The 21,199-nt window shown below is 31.3% G+C and overlaps 1 protein-coding gene across 2 annotated transcripts in view; it reads right to left on the bottom strand.

Annotated features, from left to right (window-relative positions):
- Positions 1-305: 305 nt before the first annotated feature.
- The window catches only part of LOC125064289 (protein amalgam-like), a 32,179-nt gene continuing 11,285 nt past the window's right edge, over positions 306-21,199 (bottom strand). The window contains exons 5-9 of one of the 2 annotated variants that reach the window (XM_047671252.1): positions 19,667-19,859; positions 18,947-19,075; positions 17,319-17,438; positions 5,821-6,006; positions 306-3,579 (exon numbers count right to left, since the gene is read on the bottom strand). In XM_047671252.1, coding sequence (XP_047527208.1) covers positions 3,206-3,579; positions 5,821-6,006; positions 17,319-17,438; positions 18,947-19,075; positions 19,667-19,859 — 1,002 coding nt within the window. In that variant the 3' untranslated portion in view covers positions 306-3,205. The remainder of the gene's footprint in view (positions 3,580-5,820; positions 6,007-17,318; positions 17,439-18,946; positions 19,076-19,666; positions 19,860-21,199) is intronic. The other variant, XM_047671260.1, reaches the window with a different exon arrangement.

Here is a 21,199-nt window from a genome sequence, read left to right as displayed (position 1 = left end):
CACTATTTATATTATTATTCTTTGTTAAATTATATATTAATAACTTACATACCTATAAAGGTTTTTATTTATTAGTATATATATATACAATTTCGTATTTATTATATATTTATATTGTTTTTTCTTATCTAAACTACGTTGGTGACTACGTGTTTTGGGAATTGACTCCCGACATAAAGGTAGCGCTAGTTTGGGATTCAGGGCTAACGTATAACACAATTGTCATTGCTGCCACATTTATTGATATAACCATCAACAAATGTGACTTTTTTTTTTTAAAGCGCGTAAAATAAAACGATTAGAAGCGATTTTGATATGAGATATATTTTAAAATATAACAATTCTTCGTTTTTATAACAGTAACATACTTAAAAGATACACCTACATTTATATATTGTCTTATTATCGATAAAAAAAAATTAAGTAATTATGTAGACAACACACTTCGAAAGAAACTTTCATTGAGTTCTATGTGAATCAAATTTGTACTTCAAATATTCAAATTAGAGAAAAAAATTATGAGAGGCTTCGTGGTGCATCAGGTTAGAACGAAGTTGATTTTGCTATGTATTGTGTATTAAATACAAAACGGAATTAATTAAAAACATTTACGCAGAATTAAATGATAAGAAATAAATTTGAAAGTAATTTAATATATTACGTATATGATAGAAAGAGAAAGAGAATAAAAAAGGAGAAAGGGAAAGTACGCGTGAAGGGGTATAACAGATATTTTAAGTCGCTTAAAAGAATTTCGTTCCAAAAATAAGGTATAAATAATAACACTTGTAACAAAAAACTAGTAAATAATTGTGCACAGATCTAAAATATTTACACTCTTAAGCATCAAATTAGATACAGTTACAATAATTCGATCTGAAATTTCGTTGTCATGTCATAGTTTAATCTGCATAGCTGATCTTGACCGATGTAAACCACGCTAGCATTTTACAAAGGAGACTTGTCAGCTGCAAGGGTAATATTATATTGCAAACTGCACAAGTATTTGTGCAAATACAAGTGCATTCTCTATCTTCTTACTTTCATACTTAGACGGGTTAACAAATCCGACACGAGGAGTAAGAATTCAGTCGCAAGACTATCGGATTCACGCGCTTTCGGAGGCAAAGGAATGTAAGCACTGCCAAGCACCAACTTCAAAACTGAAGGCTGCGGATTTGAACCAAGAACCTCGGATTTTACACCCTTATTAGCTGACTTCTAGATCGACGAGGAAGTCATTAAAAAAATAAATAAGTGCCTAATTAAATAATTAATTTAACTTTTATTTTAAAATTAAATGACGTATAAAAATCTATTTACACTAAAACATTATAAAAACATAATGAAAAATGTAACTTTACGTGAAACAGAATAAAAATAAACATTAATATATGAATAAATAATACTGAAAAAGTTAAAGGAAACTAAACCTTAGACAAAGTGTGATACATATATCCTTTGATTAGTTTGATTATGTATTATAATTAAAATGTACAAATAAAATTATGTAGTAAAATAAATAAAAACATAGTTTCTTTAATTAAATAAATATGTTATTATTACTATTATTATATATAGCGATGAAGTATATAGTATAATCTTTGATGATTCATATGTAGAGATAGAAAATATATAAAAAACAATAGTGGCTAGCTCTTGATAGTCCAGTTATTATATACAAAAGAACTTTCGAGAATATGCAAATAGATCGAGAATGGACTGATTTTTGTACATTTTGTAAAATGTATAGGAACTAAATTGTGAACCGTAAATGAAGTAACAAAAAGTGTCGTATCATAATTGTTTTGTATCACACCGCACATACTAGTATCGTTATCGTATCACAAGGAAACGAAATACATACAACACTTTTATCAAGATGTCAGCGAACACACATTATCAGGGAATCGAGGTCGACAATTTCTAGGTAAGCTTTTCTGAGCCCTCCCAACAATATATCCAAAAATCAGCCTTGTCAGCTCATTTACATTTTTTTTAAATGCATATAATGACTGGACTATGCCACGCTATCGAGTAGTTTGGCGAGTGTCAAGCGCAGGTGTTACGCACACCAAGATGAAGTTGGCTCATTTGTTTTAGTTCTTTGTATGACACTCTATTTAGATGTATACATAATCTCAGAGTATTATATAAGCTATTCGCAACAGCACAGCGTACAGAGAGGCACCGGATTGGCTACAATGGCTTAAATAGAACGTCATGCGTCACGGCAAACGAGTCAGCCTTACTCGTAATAGATGTTTTACATCGGAGATTACTAAACATACACACCTACATGAAAATCTATCTACAGCTACAATATTTGTACTTATATCTGCATATTTTTAAAGCGTAATTATTACCTTTAAGTTTATTCGAATGTTTAAAATAAACAGTAAATATTAGCATTTAATTATTTTAAGGGCCAACGTACAGCGGTATTTATGTACTTAAATAAGGCTTTTGCGTTTGTTATTTTACAAATAGCACGGATAGCTCGAGAGGATATTAAAACAGCGGAATATTCGCATCAATATCAATTTTCGAGCCACTTCAAAAACATTCAATTAATAATATCCGCGCTGTACGTCCAGTGGAGATATAGCGCTATGTTATGCGAATCGTAGAGCTTAAACGTGTTAAACAAATTTTGTATATTAAAAGTAGTAGATGATATCGTTGAAATGTTTTTATTGATGATCATTATATATTATAAATATTATTATTAGCTATTAGTAAACCTCTCAATTTTATTCAAGTTAGTGCGAGGAGATATGTCTTTGTTTGTAAAAAACGATTACAATGAATAAAATATATTTTTTAAAAATACAATTTTTGAACTCTAGATTTTTTTATGATACATTAAAAGATTATTTAAAATAAAAGTACAAAATACCTTCCTGTATATTTCATAAATTAAAAAAAAATACTGCAAGTCATAGCGCTACTCATCCATTATATGATGTGCCTTGTTATAATTCATTTTACGTGTTATATGTAATCAAATTAAGCCCGTAATATATTTTACTTAAAATTAAAATATAGTTTAATCATATCAGTATATTGTTAGGGATTATTAATATAGATTACAACTATGTAACAATATTATAATTGCTATATGTATGTATGTTGCTGAAATTATATATATATATAAATAAAGATTTAAGCAGGTTACATAATGGTAAGATTATTTATATTGCTACTAATTGAGATAAAAAATTAAGGTAAAAAATATGAAAATAATTTTGAAATTCGATGTCGAATTGAGAAAACTTGTATTGGAAACGATATCTCTAGCTTCGATTTCGAGCTTGTCAATAATTTTACGTATTTTATTACTTATATTTTGTTTTGCAATCGAATTTGTCGTGTTTGAAAACGTTTTGTTTTTACTCTCATTGTCAAGGGAATTGTTTTGGATTCTTAACACATCTGTGATTGGTTCTCTGTCGTCTTCGTCGTCGGATCTTTCGGCTGATCCGAACTGGTTGTCGGGACCTTCAAGAGGCGTTGAATATTTATAATCTTCTTTTCTGGTTGACGCAATTGCTATTTCATCGGATGGGCCTGGGATTTCTGTTAAATATAATAAATAATTTAATGAATATAATAATTAATAATAGTAAGTTATTTTTATATTTATTTAAAACGGATAATTTATGCATATAAAATATTACAATTTATACAGAAAATTATAAATATAATATTAAAGATTAAGAGGCCGGTAAATCTATCACATATAACTAAAACTGCATGGTTAAACAACAAAAATGTCTACGGAAAAGTTTTTATTAAACTTTTATCAAAATCAATTTATGTTAATAAAATGTTCTTTAAAGATTAATATAGTAATAATAGTTTAAAATAAAAACGAAAATTCAAGCGAGAACATTTCACAACACTATAGGATAGGTACTTTTATAGGTTTTTTTTTTATGGCATTGTTTGGCGGCCCCCTGATGGTAAGTGCTCACCACCGCCCATAGACATAGGCGCTGTAAGAAATATTAACCATTCCTTACATTACCTATGCGCCACCAACCTTGGGAACTAAGATGTTATGTCCCTTGTGCCTGTGATTACACTGGCTCACTCACCCTTCTAACCGGAACACAACAATACAGTGTACTGTTATTTGGCGGTAGAATATCTGATGAGTGGGTGGTACCTACCCAGACGGGTTTGCACAAAGCCCTACCACCAAGTAAATTAAATTATTGTATTGTAATCAGTCATTTTTAGTTTCACCAGTCGTCTCGAAAGTGGTGGAAGTCACTTTGAAAGATTCCGTTACATATATGATAGATACGTACAGATCAAGCTGATAAAAGCATCTTATTACAATATATGAAAATTTAAATATATTTTTAATCTGAACCACGACTTTTAGAGATTTTTTTGGAGTTGCTTATTGTAAACTACATGTAACTGATTTGGCAGATCTTACGGCTTGACACCTAAGCTGTTTGACGCTAACCCTCTTTGAAAATACAGACGTGTTAGTTCTCTGCCACCATACAAATTGTTAAGGCGAATGTGATTAAGATTGAAGTCTAAACTTTTATGTCAAATCTGTCGCTCATTAAGATGTTTTCATGACCAGTTCCTGTCACTGTGACCATATTTTTAGTGCAAGATCAAGGACAGGAGCAATGACTTGACATGATTTTTTAAGCACGAGATTGTAACACAGCCTACATCGTTGTGCTGTCCCGATTTCAACGGAAAATTGTTATTTTTGGATCGATTAGAATATCATTATCTACATCCAAACAAGCTAGTCTATAAGCCAGCGAGGTAATCATTAAATAAATATCGAATTTGCATAAATTGTTGCAATGGTAATTCATGTTCTTGATCACTACTACATCTTAAGCTAAGCTCGCTTATGCTCTGTTGCACATTTGGGTCAGTTAATGTAGGTATATCCATTAGTGTTCAGCTTTGAGTCTACTAATTCTCTGCGAATGTAAATAAGCATTAAATTATATTAGTGCTGGATTTATTAATAGTATTGCATATTATTATAATAAATTTTAATAAAATAACATTAATTTGAACGTTAAAAGGTGTGTAAAGGTATTTTGAGGATATCATTGCAATGTGAATTAAACACGTTGTGTGTGAATTAAATAAGGTAAACACGTGAAATAAGCTATTAAGATATTTAAGTACACATGTTGACTGTCGATATTCGCCATTTTCTACATCTTACATCTATTGATTGATTTAACTTTCATTTCCACTCTTTAATAACAACTTACTAAGCTTTATGTTTGACGGGTTAAACCAAGGAGATTTTTATCCTTGTTTTTTTATTATTTAAAATTAAAAAAAATGTATATATTATTAAAAAAAAATAATTTAACTTTTTTTTAATTTAGTCATATATTCGGATACAATTACCGTTAAACCAAGTATCCTCTTCTCCTGAACTATGCTCACACGTCTTACCATATAACCCACGTCCTCTTATTGAAATATTTTGTTTACCTTAAATATCTAAAACTAATAATCCAAATCTGCTTACAGCTTGTTTTTTTAATTTTAATAATAATAATGGTCATTCATAACGTTCAACACAATATTATGTTAACAAAAAATGCATTGCTATCAGTTTCTTTGCTTAAAAATAATAAAAAAAAAACAAATATATTTTAAATATAGAATGGAATATAAAAATCTGTCTTATTTATAATATGAATATGACACTACCAGCAACAATATATAAATGCTCAAATTTTAGTAGTAGCGAGAGAACACAGATTATTTCGCCAAAGCTACGAATAAAATATGATAATATTGTTATTAACAAACCGTAAAGTCTAATAACGCTGTCAACTCCACCGAGTGAGTTTTTTGCAACGCATCTGTATCCTCCAACGTCAGCGACCGCCAGCTTGCGCACTGTCAACGCCATACGACTTTCGAACGAGCTGACCATAGTATTTATTACTTCGTACTTGCTTGAAGAAATCACCATTTCACCTGGGAATAATACATCTGCTGTCATTTACAACACAGCCACAGATAAGGATAATTTATTTCCTAAAAGATTACATATATAGTACATTGCAAATTGTCAAGTAAAACAATTGCCAAACAGAGGGTAACTTTTAAAAAACTATGCATAGATGGGTTAACGGAATAAGCGCAACTGAAATTTTTACGATATATTATATTATATTAGTTTTAGCAAATTTATAATTGTATCCGAGGAAGTGAAGGTATTGTTTACATTTTAAATAGTTTCTTGAATTGTATGGGTATTGTTACGTTTCGTGTTAAATTTTACTAATACATTCACAGTTACTGTTATAATATTTCGATATACGTCATGACCAATCAGAGTCCAGGATATTCCTTGAGCGGGGTCGAAGCACCATCTTAACATTTTGGCGGGAAATGCGTAGGTTATGTAGTCTGTGACGGGAATTTGAGTTATACGAAATAAGAATGGCGGGAAGCTGGATCGAGGTTTATTATTGGAAATTAATATTTAAAAAAAATGTTGTTGAGTGGAGTTAGATCGGTGTCGCGAACCCGCTGCTCAATTGTAGCTGTTTGATTGATTCTTTATATTAGTAACTGGGAAATAATAATTGTGAAGTGATTAAACATTGTGAAGCTTTTATTAAATTGTACGAAACAGTTTATACTTTGCCTTGTTTTTTTTGCTCGCATTTATTAAGAATATTAGGCATCCGTATTCACTCAACACACACAAAAATTATCAAATCGCCCCTATTGTTAAGGAGAAGTCCAATGATACAAATACATATAGAATAATTATTTGTATAAATATAATGTTAAATTATAATTATTCGTACAGATAAAATAACCATATTTTTCATAGATTATATTTGAACATTATTTCTCGTTAAGCCAGAATTATTAGCCAAAATTTTCAGTTATAAAGGAAATATTTCATAAAGCTACAAATTGTTACAATTTCCTAACTTTTAAACAACAGTTTATAGACCAGCTCAGGTAGACGTAAGCCTCGCCTGTTGTCCGCTAGTGATAAAGCGAGCTGCCGTCTTCACACAAGTCTCGCTGAGCAATGTAAAAACTCTCTTTTTATTAAACTTCTTACTGTTATTATATTAAAACTACATTTTGTTTATTTTAAAACAATGATAAATTGTCATCGTTGATTTTCTCTTATATTTCTGAAACGGAAGTACGTTGGGTTGTTGATTTGATTATTGTAATTAGTTTGACTTTCTTGTCTCGTCTCTTACTGAGAAAGTAACTACCACCAAAGTCAAAGTCAAAAATCTTTATTCAATATAGAAATGTTTACACTTGCTTATTGATTGTCAAAAATCTAAGACCGGTTCGGAATTTAACACCTCGGACCTTAGAAGAACCGGCGAAAGAAACGCATTTTTTTTTGTGTTTTTTTTTCCATTTTGCATGTACAATAATAATTATATTTTAGTTATTTGAAACAACTTGGAGGCGACCATTTCATTCCCAAGGTGTGCAGTCAACTAAAAAGTCATTAGTGTTGTAATATCCTTTAGCACACAAACGCTCTTTAACGATTCTTTTGAATTTTATAATTGAATAATTTTGAACGTTTTCTGGAATCCTGTTGTAAAAACGTATACATTGCCCCAAAAAAGAGTTTGTCCACGTGCCCACCGAACATTGACTTTGGTTAACTGCTATACAGAAAGGCTTGAAGGTACGTTGGTGGCTTGACTATGAAGATGTTATAGGTTGAATACCTCGTAATAGGTTATTATCAGTCGAGGGTAAGATCACGTGAATTTTAGCCAATGGTTACGGGTTCAAACTCGTGACGACACATAGGAAGCGCGGTAGAATAAACTCAAAGCGTCTCTTTAAAGTAAATAATTAGTAAACGCGTTTATAATTTGAGATTAATTTGTAACGTCTTATTTTCATTATATTTTATTAGATTTTTTTATTTTTGGGTTTCATGTTAATTACGTACTATTATACGTTCTAGCAGTGATAATATCGTATAAACAGCCATATGGATTTAAAATAATTATAATATTTTTTTCATTTCCCTTTTGGTCTTGTTTTACTATGAATTTATTATTTTAATTTCGTAATACAAGAAACTCATTATCTCCAATAATTTAAGTAGGTAATCTACATAATGCTATAATATTCGAACAGAAAACGTATCTGAAAAGGAACTTTATAGGGACCGATAAGGACAGGAATGTCTTGTATAATCTTAATTTCGATCGAAACTTTGGTTTGTTTACTCTCGGCGTTCGGCTTTACGACGTGCGGCAAAAGATGGCCTTCGCACAAAATTACTTAACAAACCCGTTGCCTCGCACCCGTTTCATTATAACAAGAAATTTCATCTCAATTAATGTTCGAAATAACATTGTAACACTCTTAATTACGCTCGAGTGAGGTCTGCTTAATTAACACTTACATGTCAGCGGTCCTAACATAGATTGATGACAAACAAAAATGACAACCCCTGTAGCTCGCTCTGCGCTTGGTTTCGGAGTCGTGTAAAAGCGCCAGTCACTGCACGAGCTTTCGAGTCAACAAAGGTTTTGATCGACGTGCTACTATTATAACCGTGTAATATTACGTTCGCAACTCGGAAACAGGGTAATGCTTTAATGTGTTTTATTAATTAACAGAAGTTAGTTTGTATAGGACCGGTCGGAACTGGATTTAGCTTGTTCACATATTTATAATGACAGCTAAGTAATAAGTACATTTTAGTTGTTAATTAGTAGTTTTAAATACACAACAAATTATGCTTTTTTAATTAAAAAATAAAATCTGTTTTCATTTAAAGTCGAATGTTTAAACTACATTATTATTTTAAGGAATTTTAATTTATCATCGGTTCCAATTATATTTAGTATCTTTATTTATTTATCATAATATTCGTTGTGGTTACGATATTTAGTGATTAATACGATGCGTGTTAGTAAGTACATAGAGCCTTTGATCCCACACCTGAACCTTTAGTCGGATTTCCCCCTAAAGGATTTTGGAATTGATGGTACACCAGTGTTTTGTTTTGTTGATGTTGTTTTTTTTTTGTAGATTAAGTTAGTAGTTATAATTAGTGAATATGTTTTTTTTATATTTGTTGTTTTTCTTTTTTTATACTTTTTATAATTGTATCGTGTCTTAATAAACATTTCTTTCTTTCACAAAAAACGTCATATCAGCGTCACAGGTTTGTAGTCTCGTGAAAAATAGTCAGAAGAACATAAATGCACCACCATTGATTTATTCAAAATCAAAAGCAAATATGATGGGTAGGTTGTACCTACCTAGACGGGCTACGACTAAGAAGACTAGGTAATTATTTCTACATCATTAGATCAACTTGGTGAAATAATCTCTAACCCCACTTCATCTACACTAATATGATAAAGAAGTAATATTTTCTAATTTTTATGTAGGGGGTAATCTCCGGAACTAATAATTTGTATAAGATTTTAAATTATCATGGTTATTTTTATTACATCAGGTGATATTTACCATGCTTTTTATTTTCAAATGGTATGGTAAATATCCCGTTCTAAATACCTGTAGTACTAATAATCTACTTCTAAAAAAAATGTTTACTTAGAGAACGCTACATCACTCCAAAGTGCTTTAGGGTATAAATTACATTTAAATAAAATTAATATATTTGTTACATAATTGCACACGTGCAATGCCATCCTTGGGCGGGCCGCTAATTGGAGTAAACGGGTCTTTAGGGCAGCTATGGAACCATTAGCTTTCTTTTCTTTTTTTTGTGGTTGATTATTAAAAAATAATTAGTAATTATCTACTGAACATAAAAAAAATATTCCCGCTACTAAATATAAGAAAATACGTTCCATAAGTGAGAACGACATCAGGCAGTGAAATGATATTATAGGTGAGGTAAGTACCGGTCATTGAGGTTCCTACGGATGTAACGTACGATGTTTCGCGGTACTATGAAACGTAACACGTATAATATTTGCATCAAATGAAACAAATTTTAAATATGTCATTTAGATATATTTAAAAGTGTTGCCAGGGAATTATTTATGCTTGAAGTACTTAGACATTGTGCCCAGGGCGGCAAAATTTAATGGGCGGCAAAAATAACAGGAAATTAAAAATTCATCCCGTTATAGAAAGCGCTTTGTGCAAGCCCGTCTAGGTAGGTAACATCCACTCATCGATATTCTCACGATTTCGGTGGTGTGTTGTTGTGATGTAAAGAATGGTTAACATTTCTTACATTGCCAATTTTGAGGGGTGGTGGTGGGTGGTGATGCCACTTACCATCAGGTGGCTCATTTGCCGGTCCACCTATATCATAAAAAATATATAATAACTTTTCTACTGTTAATATCATTTCATTTATTTAAAAATTGCTTATTGAAATTTTCGTACATATATGCAAAACTTTGATAATGACGGCATTTTCATTATGAGTGTTGCCTGTATGAAATACAGTAAGTATCATTACCGATATAATTAAATAAATATATAATTATGGTTTAATGTTTGGTAGATATTTAAATAAATAATAAGTAATGTATTCGAAACAATTCTAAATTAAAATAAAATAAAAATTTTCGTGTTCTTCTTGCTTATCAACTGAGTCATCAATAATCACTTATTTAAAAATAATATTTACAAGTCTGCTTCGATTAACTAATGCATTCAAGACCATAATTTAGTCATATTTTATTAAGAACAATAAAGACCTACACATATAATAGATATACATTTTATGAATATAATTCAATCTTCCTTGACATTAGAATTACTCTTTTAAGTGTCAAATAGAATACCTGAGAGATATTTTAGAAGTTAATTTGCACATAAACCAAACAAACTTATTCCCTAACCAGCCATATCTAATTATTCGCTCTTAAAAAATGCGTTACACTTGACCGCCAAACTCACCCCCAGAGACATCGATTCGACTTTAACATTTAAAATTAAAGTACCATCATTTTTATTCAAAGCAAAGTTTAAAATATCCTTAAAAACGCTAAAGACGAAGATAAGAGTTATACATCATGAAAACTTAAAAACACTAGGAGCTCTAAGCGCGGTCTACATTGAAAATTAACCCGTAAATTTCAGGCGACAACTGTTGAGAACTTTCCAAAACCGCCGACGGCTATAAGGGGGAAGAAATACGAAGTAGCAGCTCCCCACTAGCTCATTACAGCTGCTTTCCTCACTAAGTGAATTGAACAGTTTCCACGTAATTTATTATAGAAGTGAATTCGTCTACCTTTGGCGTACCTATTGTTGATAAGTCATTGAAGACCACGATGTCTGAACTTATTACTATACGGGACCACATTGTTCCTCTTCATGAGAAGTTTCTAAATAGACTATATCTTGTAATTTATTATATCGACATACGTTTGTTACGATAATTCGTTCCACGTTAATTATATTTTAGAATCTCTAATGACTATCTATAGTATTTATATTAATTAAATTAATATATTTTTTAATTTCAAAATAATTATAAAAATATTATTTATTATCTGATGAGTCATTCAGTTAGACTCGAAACGTTTAGACGAATGAAGATATATAAATGAAAATATTGATATTCTGATGTGTGTTATAATTTTAAGTCTATTAATGATAAATAATAAATAAATAAATATTGGACAACATCACATACATTATCCTAATATAAAAGTAGCTAAAGCACTTGTGTTATGGAGAATCAGAAGTAACGACGGTACCGCATACACCCACACCCAAGACAGCATAGAAAACTGATGAACTTTTTCTTAATCGACTCGAATCGAACCCGGGACCTCAGAGCGGCGTACCCATGATATCCGGTGTACACACTACTCGCCCACGGATGTTGATCAATGTTTATTTAGAAAAAAAATCAGAGTGTCAGATCTTAATGTAATTCGTTACCCCATAGTCTTCAGACTTCAAAATCCGATCCTGATACCGTAACAAATATATAGTATATTTCTTTCCCAAATGCAATATGTACAATCGTCGTCGTTGCTATCGTGAATACGTAATGATGTGATTTAGGACGGCTACGTTACGTTATTTTTTTGACATATTCGTTGATACGAGACCAGGGAACGAGAGCAAAATGTATTATTTTATTACGTAACTTTAGCTGGTTTATTTTACGCTCGAATAGGTGCTAATGGATGTTTCACTGGATATCACGAGCGGTTTTATTATGATTCCTCAGTAGTAAATTTTTCCATTTTTCAATGTTATTCGAAGATATTTGCTTTTATATGTCCTGGGATATGAGCTTAAGTTTTCGTGACAGTATTATTAAAGTAACTGATATGAAGTTAATGTGACTAAATGTGATAACTATTAATGTATGAGTTTTGGAACCAATAAGAATTAATTAGAGGTAATTTCGGTTTTCTTTTTTTCATTGATGTAAAAAAGAGCTATCTTTCGTACATTTTGTTTTTGGTATATGGTAAGTGAGCACCACTGTCCATAGACATCGACGCCGAAATGTCTTCTTTCATTACTAGTAAACCAGTTTTAAATAAATAAAATATTGGACAACATCACATACATTACTCTGATCCCAATGTAATTAGCTAAAGCACTTGTGTTATGGAAAATCAGATGTAACGACGATACCACAAACACCCAGACCCAAGACAATATAGAAAACTATTGAACTTTTTCTACATCGACTCGGCCGGGAATCGAACCCGGGACCTCGGAGTGGCGTACCCATGAAAACCGGTGTACACACTACTCGACCACGGAGGTCGTCAAAGTTAAAGTAGTTTAAACATAAAGGGCATAACATGTAAACCATGGTCGACCGTGTAAGTAAATATATATTTTACACTATAGCTATGAGTGGCTGTGTCTACTTTCTATCAAGTTGCCCATTTACCTTCATATATACAATACTATTAGTTGCCAATAAAGATTAATGTATTTATAATCGATTTCTGATACTGATTACTGAATCCAATTTACTAATTCTTTCGCGATTAGAAGTAAAATTGGTTACATTTTATTTCAGTAATAATAAGACTAGCCCGATATAAACGTATATTAAAGCAAGACAGAAGAAAAATCACGCAGATTAAGCAATGTATGTTTATAGTTATAATTAAATCTGCAAAAATCGCCTGCAAAGTAGCACATTGATTGTTTTATTTATTTAGATAGGATTGCCATTAAAATATCACTGAACACTTAAAATTGATAACGCATATTGGTCATAGCAAGAAATACGTCTCTAAATGTGTAAACAATATTCTAAGTGTCTAAGTGTCGCATGAAAGATCTTTGTTACAATGCTCCGTAACATATTGTATTTTATACGAATTCGTTAATCTTTAAATTTGATTTTTATTATAATATGTAAACAAGAGCACGTAATGTTAATCATAGTAAAATTTATGTAAACGTCGTAATTCTTTTTTCTAGTATTCTTTTTATTAGGACGACACAGTTAATGAAACACAATTGAGTTTCTCTGTAAAAAGAGTACTATAAAAAATCTTACAAAACGACATTTAATGTTAATTTATTAACAATGTCTGTTCCTAAATCACAAGATACTTTATACTTTACTTTTCACAATCACGAGATTGATAATATTTTTCATGGCTAATAAAATTTAGTTGTCATGTCACTGCGCGTTCGATGACGGTTGATGCGCGGAATTCAAATTAAAGAAAAATACATTTTTTTCTTTACATATGTATACTATATTTACTCCAATACTAACTACATCGTCATCATCCATGAGAACTTAAAAAAGTATATTAGAGTGCATCTTCAGAGCAGCATATATGAAATATAAATACATATACGTGTTAGTTATATAATTATATCGACAAAAATATTAATATTAAATGTAAATCTTAGTTTTGTTACTATTATTATAGTTTTGCAATGACTTAACGCCATGGTCTAAATTATAAATTTTTCAAGTTTTTAATAAAATTATTTGATAATAAGTGCCTTAAATTAAGCATTTTTTACGTTTATATTTACCATTTATTTTACTTATTTCAAATAATTAAAAAAATATAACTTATTTTCTGAAGAGTAATTGATTCGAAACGTCTAGTTGAATGAAGATCTAGGAATGAAAAAATGTATTCTGATGTGTGTTATATTTTTAACTCTATAAATGATGTTTCCCAGATTGTTTATGGTCAGAAAGGCTACTCGTAGTCATTTTCACGGAAAATATTATACTGAACAAGCGTGTACACAAACACAGGCGTTTTCTAAAATCCTTTACAAATCCGATGGAATGGATATCCAGACAATACCAAAGAGAGATAAATCACAGAAACAACGGTTTTTAATTGTTTCCTGGGCACGGGATTATAAACAGTGTCAAAGTTCAAAATACAGGATACTAATTAGAATTTATCGGCGCAAAAATTCAATAAATTTATATTGAATTTCCCGAGGTTCAACTACAGGACTTCGAAGTCAAATATAATCTAGCCACTGAACCACTAAGGGCTTATAGTTTAAACTGTGAATCGTTAAAATAATTAACTAAACATTGTTTTAAACAAATGCTTTAAGCGCAAACAAGTGACGGGAACAAACAGTAAACTATATAAACGTTCTCGATAGAGTCGCGATAGCGTGTTGGTCGGTCCGGTTACTTAGGCGGAAACTTCGCAAATCAAAAGCCTGACTCAAGTTCTCAAGTCTGGTTGAATGTTTGATCTGCCAACTAAACTTGCTTGCTCTCCGACTGTGTCATTTAACGGACTTGATATGTTTGAATAGTAGATTATCCGAGTGAATCAGACTATATTTACTCTAGGTGATTATAACTTGGTATAGGAATAGACGGAGAATTACCTATTTTAATTTTTTTAGAAGGCAGTTTATCTAGTCTATGCTTATTTAAAAATATTCTTTAATGAAGTTTACTTGGTGGTGGGCTTTGTCTAAACCCGCCTGGGTAGATACCACCCACTCATCAGATATTGTACCGCCAAAAAGCAGTATTCAGTATTGTTGTGTTCCGGTTTGAGGGATGAGTAAGCCAGTGTAACAAAAGGCACAAGGGACATAACATCTTAATTCCCAAGATTGGTGAAGCATAAGTGATGTAAGAAATGGTTAATATTTCTTACAGCGCTATAGTCTATGGGCGGTGGTGACCACTTACCAACAGGTGGTGCATTTGCTCGTCCGCTTAACTATATTATTAAAAAAACTCTTTTGTTGGTAAAATAATTTCATGATCTTTCGTTGTAACAATCAACCACTGCAACGTCAAAGCACTACCAATTTTTGAAATGATAACTTCTTTTGGGAGAATAAACCTCTTCGTTACGTAACGCGTTACAGAATAAGTCTGTCTGCCTTCCTTTTCTCTTACGCATACGGTAGCGGTATGCAGGCTCCTCTTCTCTCACTCGAACCCACAGTGCTAGTCGCATTTAGATGTTTATCAAGTGAAAAACCAAAAAGCAACGTATAAACAAATTATAGACAGAGTATTTTTCCCCTCGTATCATGTGAGCCTATACAAATTATTAAAATTAATCAATCATTGAAAACTCTAAATGATAATTTGTTATTTGTGAAATTTATTAAATACCAAAAATAGTAACGTCGCCAGTCTTGTCTTATACCTACTTGCAAAAAATGCGTTAGATTTATACCTAACAGATTTACGTAAATATATATTTTTTTAAATCAATTCAATTATAGTGGCGGGTTTTCATAATAGAGTACATTCCCCAGATATAAATTACAAAAGCATTGTTGGTAAGTCGTAAACGCCTTGTCCACTCAAGTGGAACTAATGAGCATTGTCTTATTTTACCACAATGGGTCACTTTTCTTAAGAATTAAACCCGAACGTACTCGTAAATTCAATCTTAATATCTCATTACTTGCAAGAATTCCGCCTACCGTTTTATTCTTGCCAAAAAACTGCACCAATATTAAGCAGGCTCAATTAACAATTAATTAAAGACACGGATTTTTTACTTGCTTTTGTATGGTTTCGACTATTTTCAATCTTATAATTGGTTAATATTATGACATTATATTTTCGATTGGTGACTATGAAATTATTTTATGATAAATTTCCAAAAGAATTTCTTATGGTTTTAAGTTTAAATTTCAAGAATCGCTTGTGTAATTGTATTAAATGTTTTTCTTAGTACATCGTGCTACACGACTATTATTTGAGCATTAAATGATATCAAAATAATATTATTTCTTCATAAATAAACAGCAGAAGACTAGTTTATTATTCTCATCTTTGAAAATAAATCGGTTTTTTAAATGTAAAACTAACATTTATTTTTCATTTTAATGTTACTTCAGCACTTAGTAACCTTAATTATTCTCTTAAAAATGTCACCTAGAATGGTGGTAATGGGCTCGTTGTCATGGTAACCGAGCGTGAGGGTCCTAAGGGAATATATTCTTAACTTAACGGGAGTGGATGAGCTTCTTAGAAGACTCGAGTCCGAAAACGTCTTATCACTTATTTCGTAATAAACTCGAGTTAGATAGGGAAGTTAATAAAATGTGAATTTAGCCTTAATATAAGTTAAGTATAAGCGTAAATATACTTTAATAGGTCTTCGGAATGTTAACGCTGGTTTTATTTAAAATGCCGTACAGGCAAATGGGCCACCTGATGGTAAGTGGTTACGACAACCCATAGTCATTGGTGCCGTAGAAAATGTAACCAATCCTTATATCTTCAATGAGCCATCGTTCTTAGGCACTAAGACTTCAAGTCTCTTGTGCCTGTGGCACCATTGGCTCAGTCACCCTTCAAACCGTAATACAACAATACAAGTATTGCTGCTTAGTGATAGAATATATGATCAGGGGTACCCTACTCAAACGGGGTATGTAATATAATATACATGCACATCGACCTCTTCAAATAAAATTATAATTTCATTAAAGTAAAGCATCATTGCTATATTTAAGAGAATACTAAAATTTTTTTTCTGTTTCTGATTCGGTCCAAGATATTTCTTTCCAAGATCTACAATCGATTCTCAAGTGTAGATAATGCTATTCGTTATGTAAATAAGTATCTAATAAAATATTAAAAAATAATAATTTGTATATTGTACCATCTTAATGCTTTGTTGGAGTTACTAGTTAATACGGAATTAAATATATTATATTATTTTTTCTTGTTTTTTTTTAAACTACACTTATTAAATAGCCAAAGCTTTAGTGCCTAAATACCTATAATATTCAAGCTAAATGTTGACATGTTCAACTATTTTCACTTCTACTTCAGTTGAATAAATTTAGTAACCTTTCAAAATTATGAAAATATTTTTTATACTCACTGGAGTCTCTAACCCAGTAGTTGATGGATTTTGGCGAAGATTCCACGTAGCACTCGAGTGTGACGTCAGTTCCTAAAGGAGCTCCCACTAGTTGGTTAGGAACTTGAATTTCCGGATAAACTGCACAAAAGATATGTGATAATTAAACATCTATGGAGAAAAAAACTTAAATCACGTGACAGAAGCTATTTTTTTGCGTCTAATGCGTTTATAATTATGACCTTGAAAATGTAATCGTCAAGATTAAATAGTCACATGTAAGGAGATCACTTAAAAGCATAGTTTTTCTTGTCCCCTTACATAATTGTTTAGTATAAGTTACTCCCTTAGCCTCGTAGGCGTCGAAAATTCAGAAACAGTCCAATTGCGAAAAATAATTAAAAGGTACTACACAGGCTGACATTAAATAACACCATTAATAACAAGAATCCTCTGAAACTTGTCGAGATAAACAACAATTATACAACGAATTTCCGACGACCATTTCAGTACACTAAATGAGTTTCTTTGGAAGTACTTCTACAGATTTTCATACATTTTAAATACAATTAATTAAGTCATTGTTAGAAGAACATTTTGTTTGAATTAAATATTAGAAAAAGGAAAGAATAAAAAAGGTTTTATATTAGGCTCAAAAGCTTTTTCAATTTTAGACATAACTTTATTTCATAATCACGTTAAATCACATACGATTAAGACATAATCACGACCGATTAAGACTATTTATAGACTAGTAGTAAGGTAGTTCACCTTATACTATTATTGCATGTGAAGTCAATGTTCGAACCGGTTGTAGTATAAAGTCAATAATTTTTATGACTTTACAAAATCAATAGTTTAGCGATAGAATGAACAATCTAAAAAATCTGTTATTACTCCGATATTTGGTTGACTGGCAGAGAATACCTTCAGGCATTAAGTCCGCCTGTTGTTCTATTTACTTTGTGATGGTCAATAAAGTCTTTAAATAAATTAAATAAATATTTGCGATAAAATTGTTTTTGAAACTATTTTCAACATCTATATGCTAATGGCAGTAATATGAACTTATATTATAATGTACTATGTAAAAATATCTTGACTGCGCGCGTCAAAAATGTGAAACTCGAATAAAGAAAGATCGGAGTCAGTATTATTTTTTTAAGATAATTTTAGTTTTGAAAATTAAAATAATTCATGAATTAAATACGTTCTGGATACGTCGCACTGTTTTAAAATGTACACTGTTCATGTTTTTTTTGTTGACTAAAACTTATTTATATATATTTATTTATTAAATTTACAAATTATGAACGCTAATACAAAAATTAAGCAATGAAAACTCAGTGATACTAGTCCAAGGTTGAAACGGCAGTCATTGATCGCGAACTAACCTCTGGGTCATCTCAGCTCATATTTGTCTTTATAACTCATTTCGTGCTCGACGTTGAAGGAAAACATCGTGAGGAAACCGGAATATGTTTGATTTTCAAGGAAATTCACGCATATATGTATATCTGCCAAGCCGCATTGGGGTATCGTAATAAAATTAGCTCCTAATTTTCGCCTATCTTCACTTCTCAAAGGGACACTTGCAGTCTGTTATATTATTATTATTTTTTTTTACTTCATTATAAGTTAATACTTACAATGAACTTTGATGATAATCCTCTTGCTTATTGTGGGCGGGACTCCGTTACTCGCGATGCACAAATACGCACCCATATCAGAGCGTGAAATCTTGCTTAGCGTCAAAATCTCCTCTTCAAGAACGCTCACTTTTAAATAAAATATTATTTATAAATTTTATCATCATATTCCTTATTTATAATTATATTCAACTGATAAATCTAAAATATCATTACAGTTCTAGAAAATAATAACATTTAATATACTAATGCTATACGAATAAGTTTTTTGTTTGTCGTGTTTCCATAATAACAAATTTTGGCTTGGACTTTTTATATTATAATATTTTTAGCCTTTTTTTTAATCGTAGGCTCTGAATACCTATTATTATCTTTAAGCTGAATATTTAAAAATAAATAAAAAATAACAAAACTTTTTTTACTACTGTGACCTATTTAAAGAATCTGCCAAGGTTTTGACAAAACAAAAAAAAAACATATAAATATACAATTTGACCTTTATATCTTAGGTACATTAATAATTTATCATAATATCAAAATTCCATATAGTCGATTAATATACATTAGAAGTTTTCGTGCGAATCTCGACAGAATATTAACTCAATGCAGCTTAAATGGATTTGGAGCCACGATCTTGGATAAAAAGTCACGTGTTCCATCCACTGAGCCATAAGTAGATAAATAAAATTGTTATAATTACATCGCTTAACTTTGATGTACCTTTATTTTTGGACCCATTTGCGTCCCTTATTACAATATCCGAGCCATCTTCTCTCTTCCACATGACTCTCGGCGGTGGCTGTCCCCGCGCCCGACAAGACAAGCGGACTGTTCCACCTTCATGTACCATTACGTCACCCGATGTCTCCTCAGCTACGAAGTCCGGTGGGATTACTACGTCTAAGTAACCCATCTACAAGATTGCAGTTTATTTAATGTTACCTTAATTTGAAATTCACTGAATAGGATTGAATAAAATATCATTAAAAAAAAGTCATCAATTCAGTTTGATCCTAGTTATATTTACGAGGTACATTACTTTATTATGTATGAATCCTACATTGTAAATTTTATAAATTAAAAACACGGATGAAATTTAATCTTTGTTAAATGGAACTAAGAAATGTATACAGAAAATATTCTTTTAATTAAGAACGAGAAGTATCAGTTTAATTTATATCTGAGAAATAAAAAAAAAAAACAAAATTTTACCACAAATATTCGTTGCAACATGAAAACAACGTATTTTTATTATTTCGTTCATTTATGTTCCTGAAAGAATAACGAGAACTGATAAAAGAGAGAAAGCGTTAATTGGTAAAGGCTGGCAGTGTACCGTGAAATAATTTTTGATACACATTATGTGAAGGGCGTCATGCCGCGTCGACGTCGCCGTCGAAGCCTGCAGCTGCACTGTCGCCGCCGGGGATTTATGCCGTTATCAGACCCGGGTATAAATTACAGCGCCGAGTAATAATTTAGGGGAACCATACACGAATCATTACCCGCTGCGTCGCTCGCTCGCTTCCCGCCAGCGTGTAGTTTAATTCACTTTATCTCTTCAACGTTTATTGTAATCGGAATTTAATTTTCGAATACGTTCGAGTAATTTAACGGACAATTAAACTTTTTTCGTTTAAGTAATACGCATGTGATATGTTTTATTCATCAGTAAATTATTATCATTAAACATGGAATCACAATATGTTTGTACCGAGATTGCTTTGGCTAATTGTATTTGTAAATAAATGACGTTAGTAATAATATTCAAGTAGGTCTTGGAATAAAATAAATGTGAATATAAAATAAATTTAACAATGAAGAAAAACACGAAATATTGCCCGGAAAATAAAAGTCGATGGAACAATTATAACACCTATCGATTCATGCTGTGGGCTTGGATGATGAATGAAATAGCAATTGTGTCTGCTCCCGTGGACATATCGCATACTGGATTTTATACGCATTCGGTTATATATGTTATCGTTGCAATTTTTGTTGGAATACCGTTAGTTTATTCAGAGATCTGCATAGCGCAATACACGAACTGTGACATGGTATCTACGTGGAATTTCTGTCCGATTTTACGCGGCGTTGGATTCGGTACATTTTTTCTGATAATATTGAAAATAGCTTATTTGTTAGTGCTATCGTCGTGGTACTTGGAATATACATTCGCGGCCGCATTTGATCCACCGCCATGGTTCTCGTGCGCAGAATATGGCGACCCAAAGTGTATGGTTAAGCGTGTGA

Source organism: Vanessa atalanta, chromosome 1 (genome assembly GCF_905147765.1).
Source record: "Vanessa atalanta chromosome 1, ilVanAtal1.2, whole genome shotgun sequence".
Lineage (NCBI taxonomy): Eukaryota > Metazoa > Arthropoda > Insecta > Lepidoptera > Nymphalidae > Vanessa > Vanessa atalanta.
This window is presented reverse-complemented; position numbering and strand designations above follow the sequence as displayed.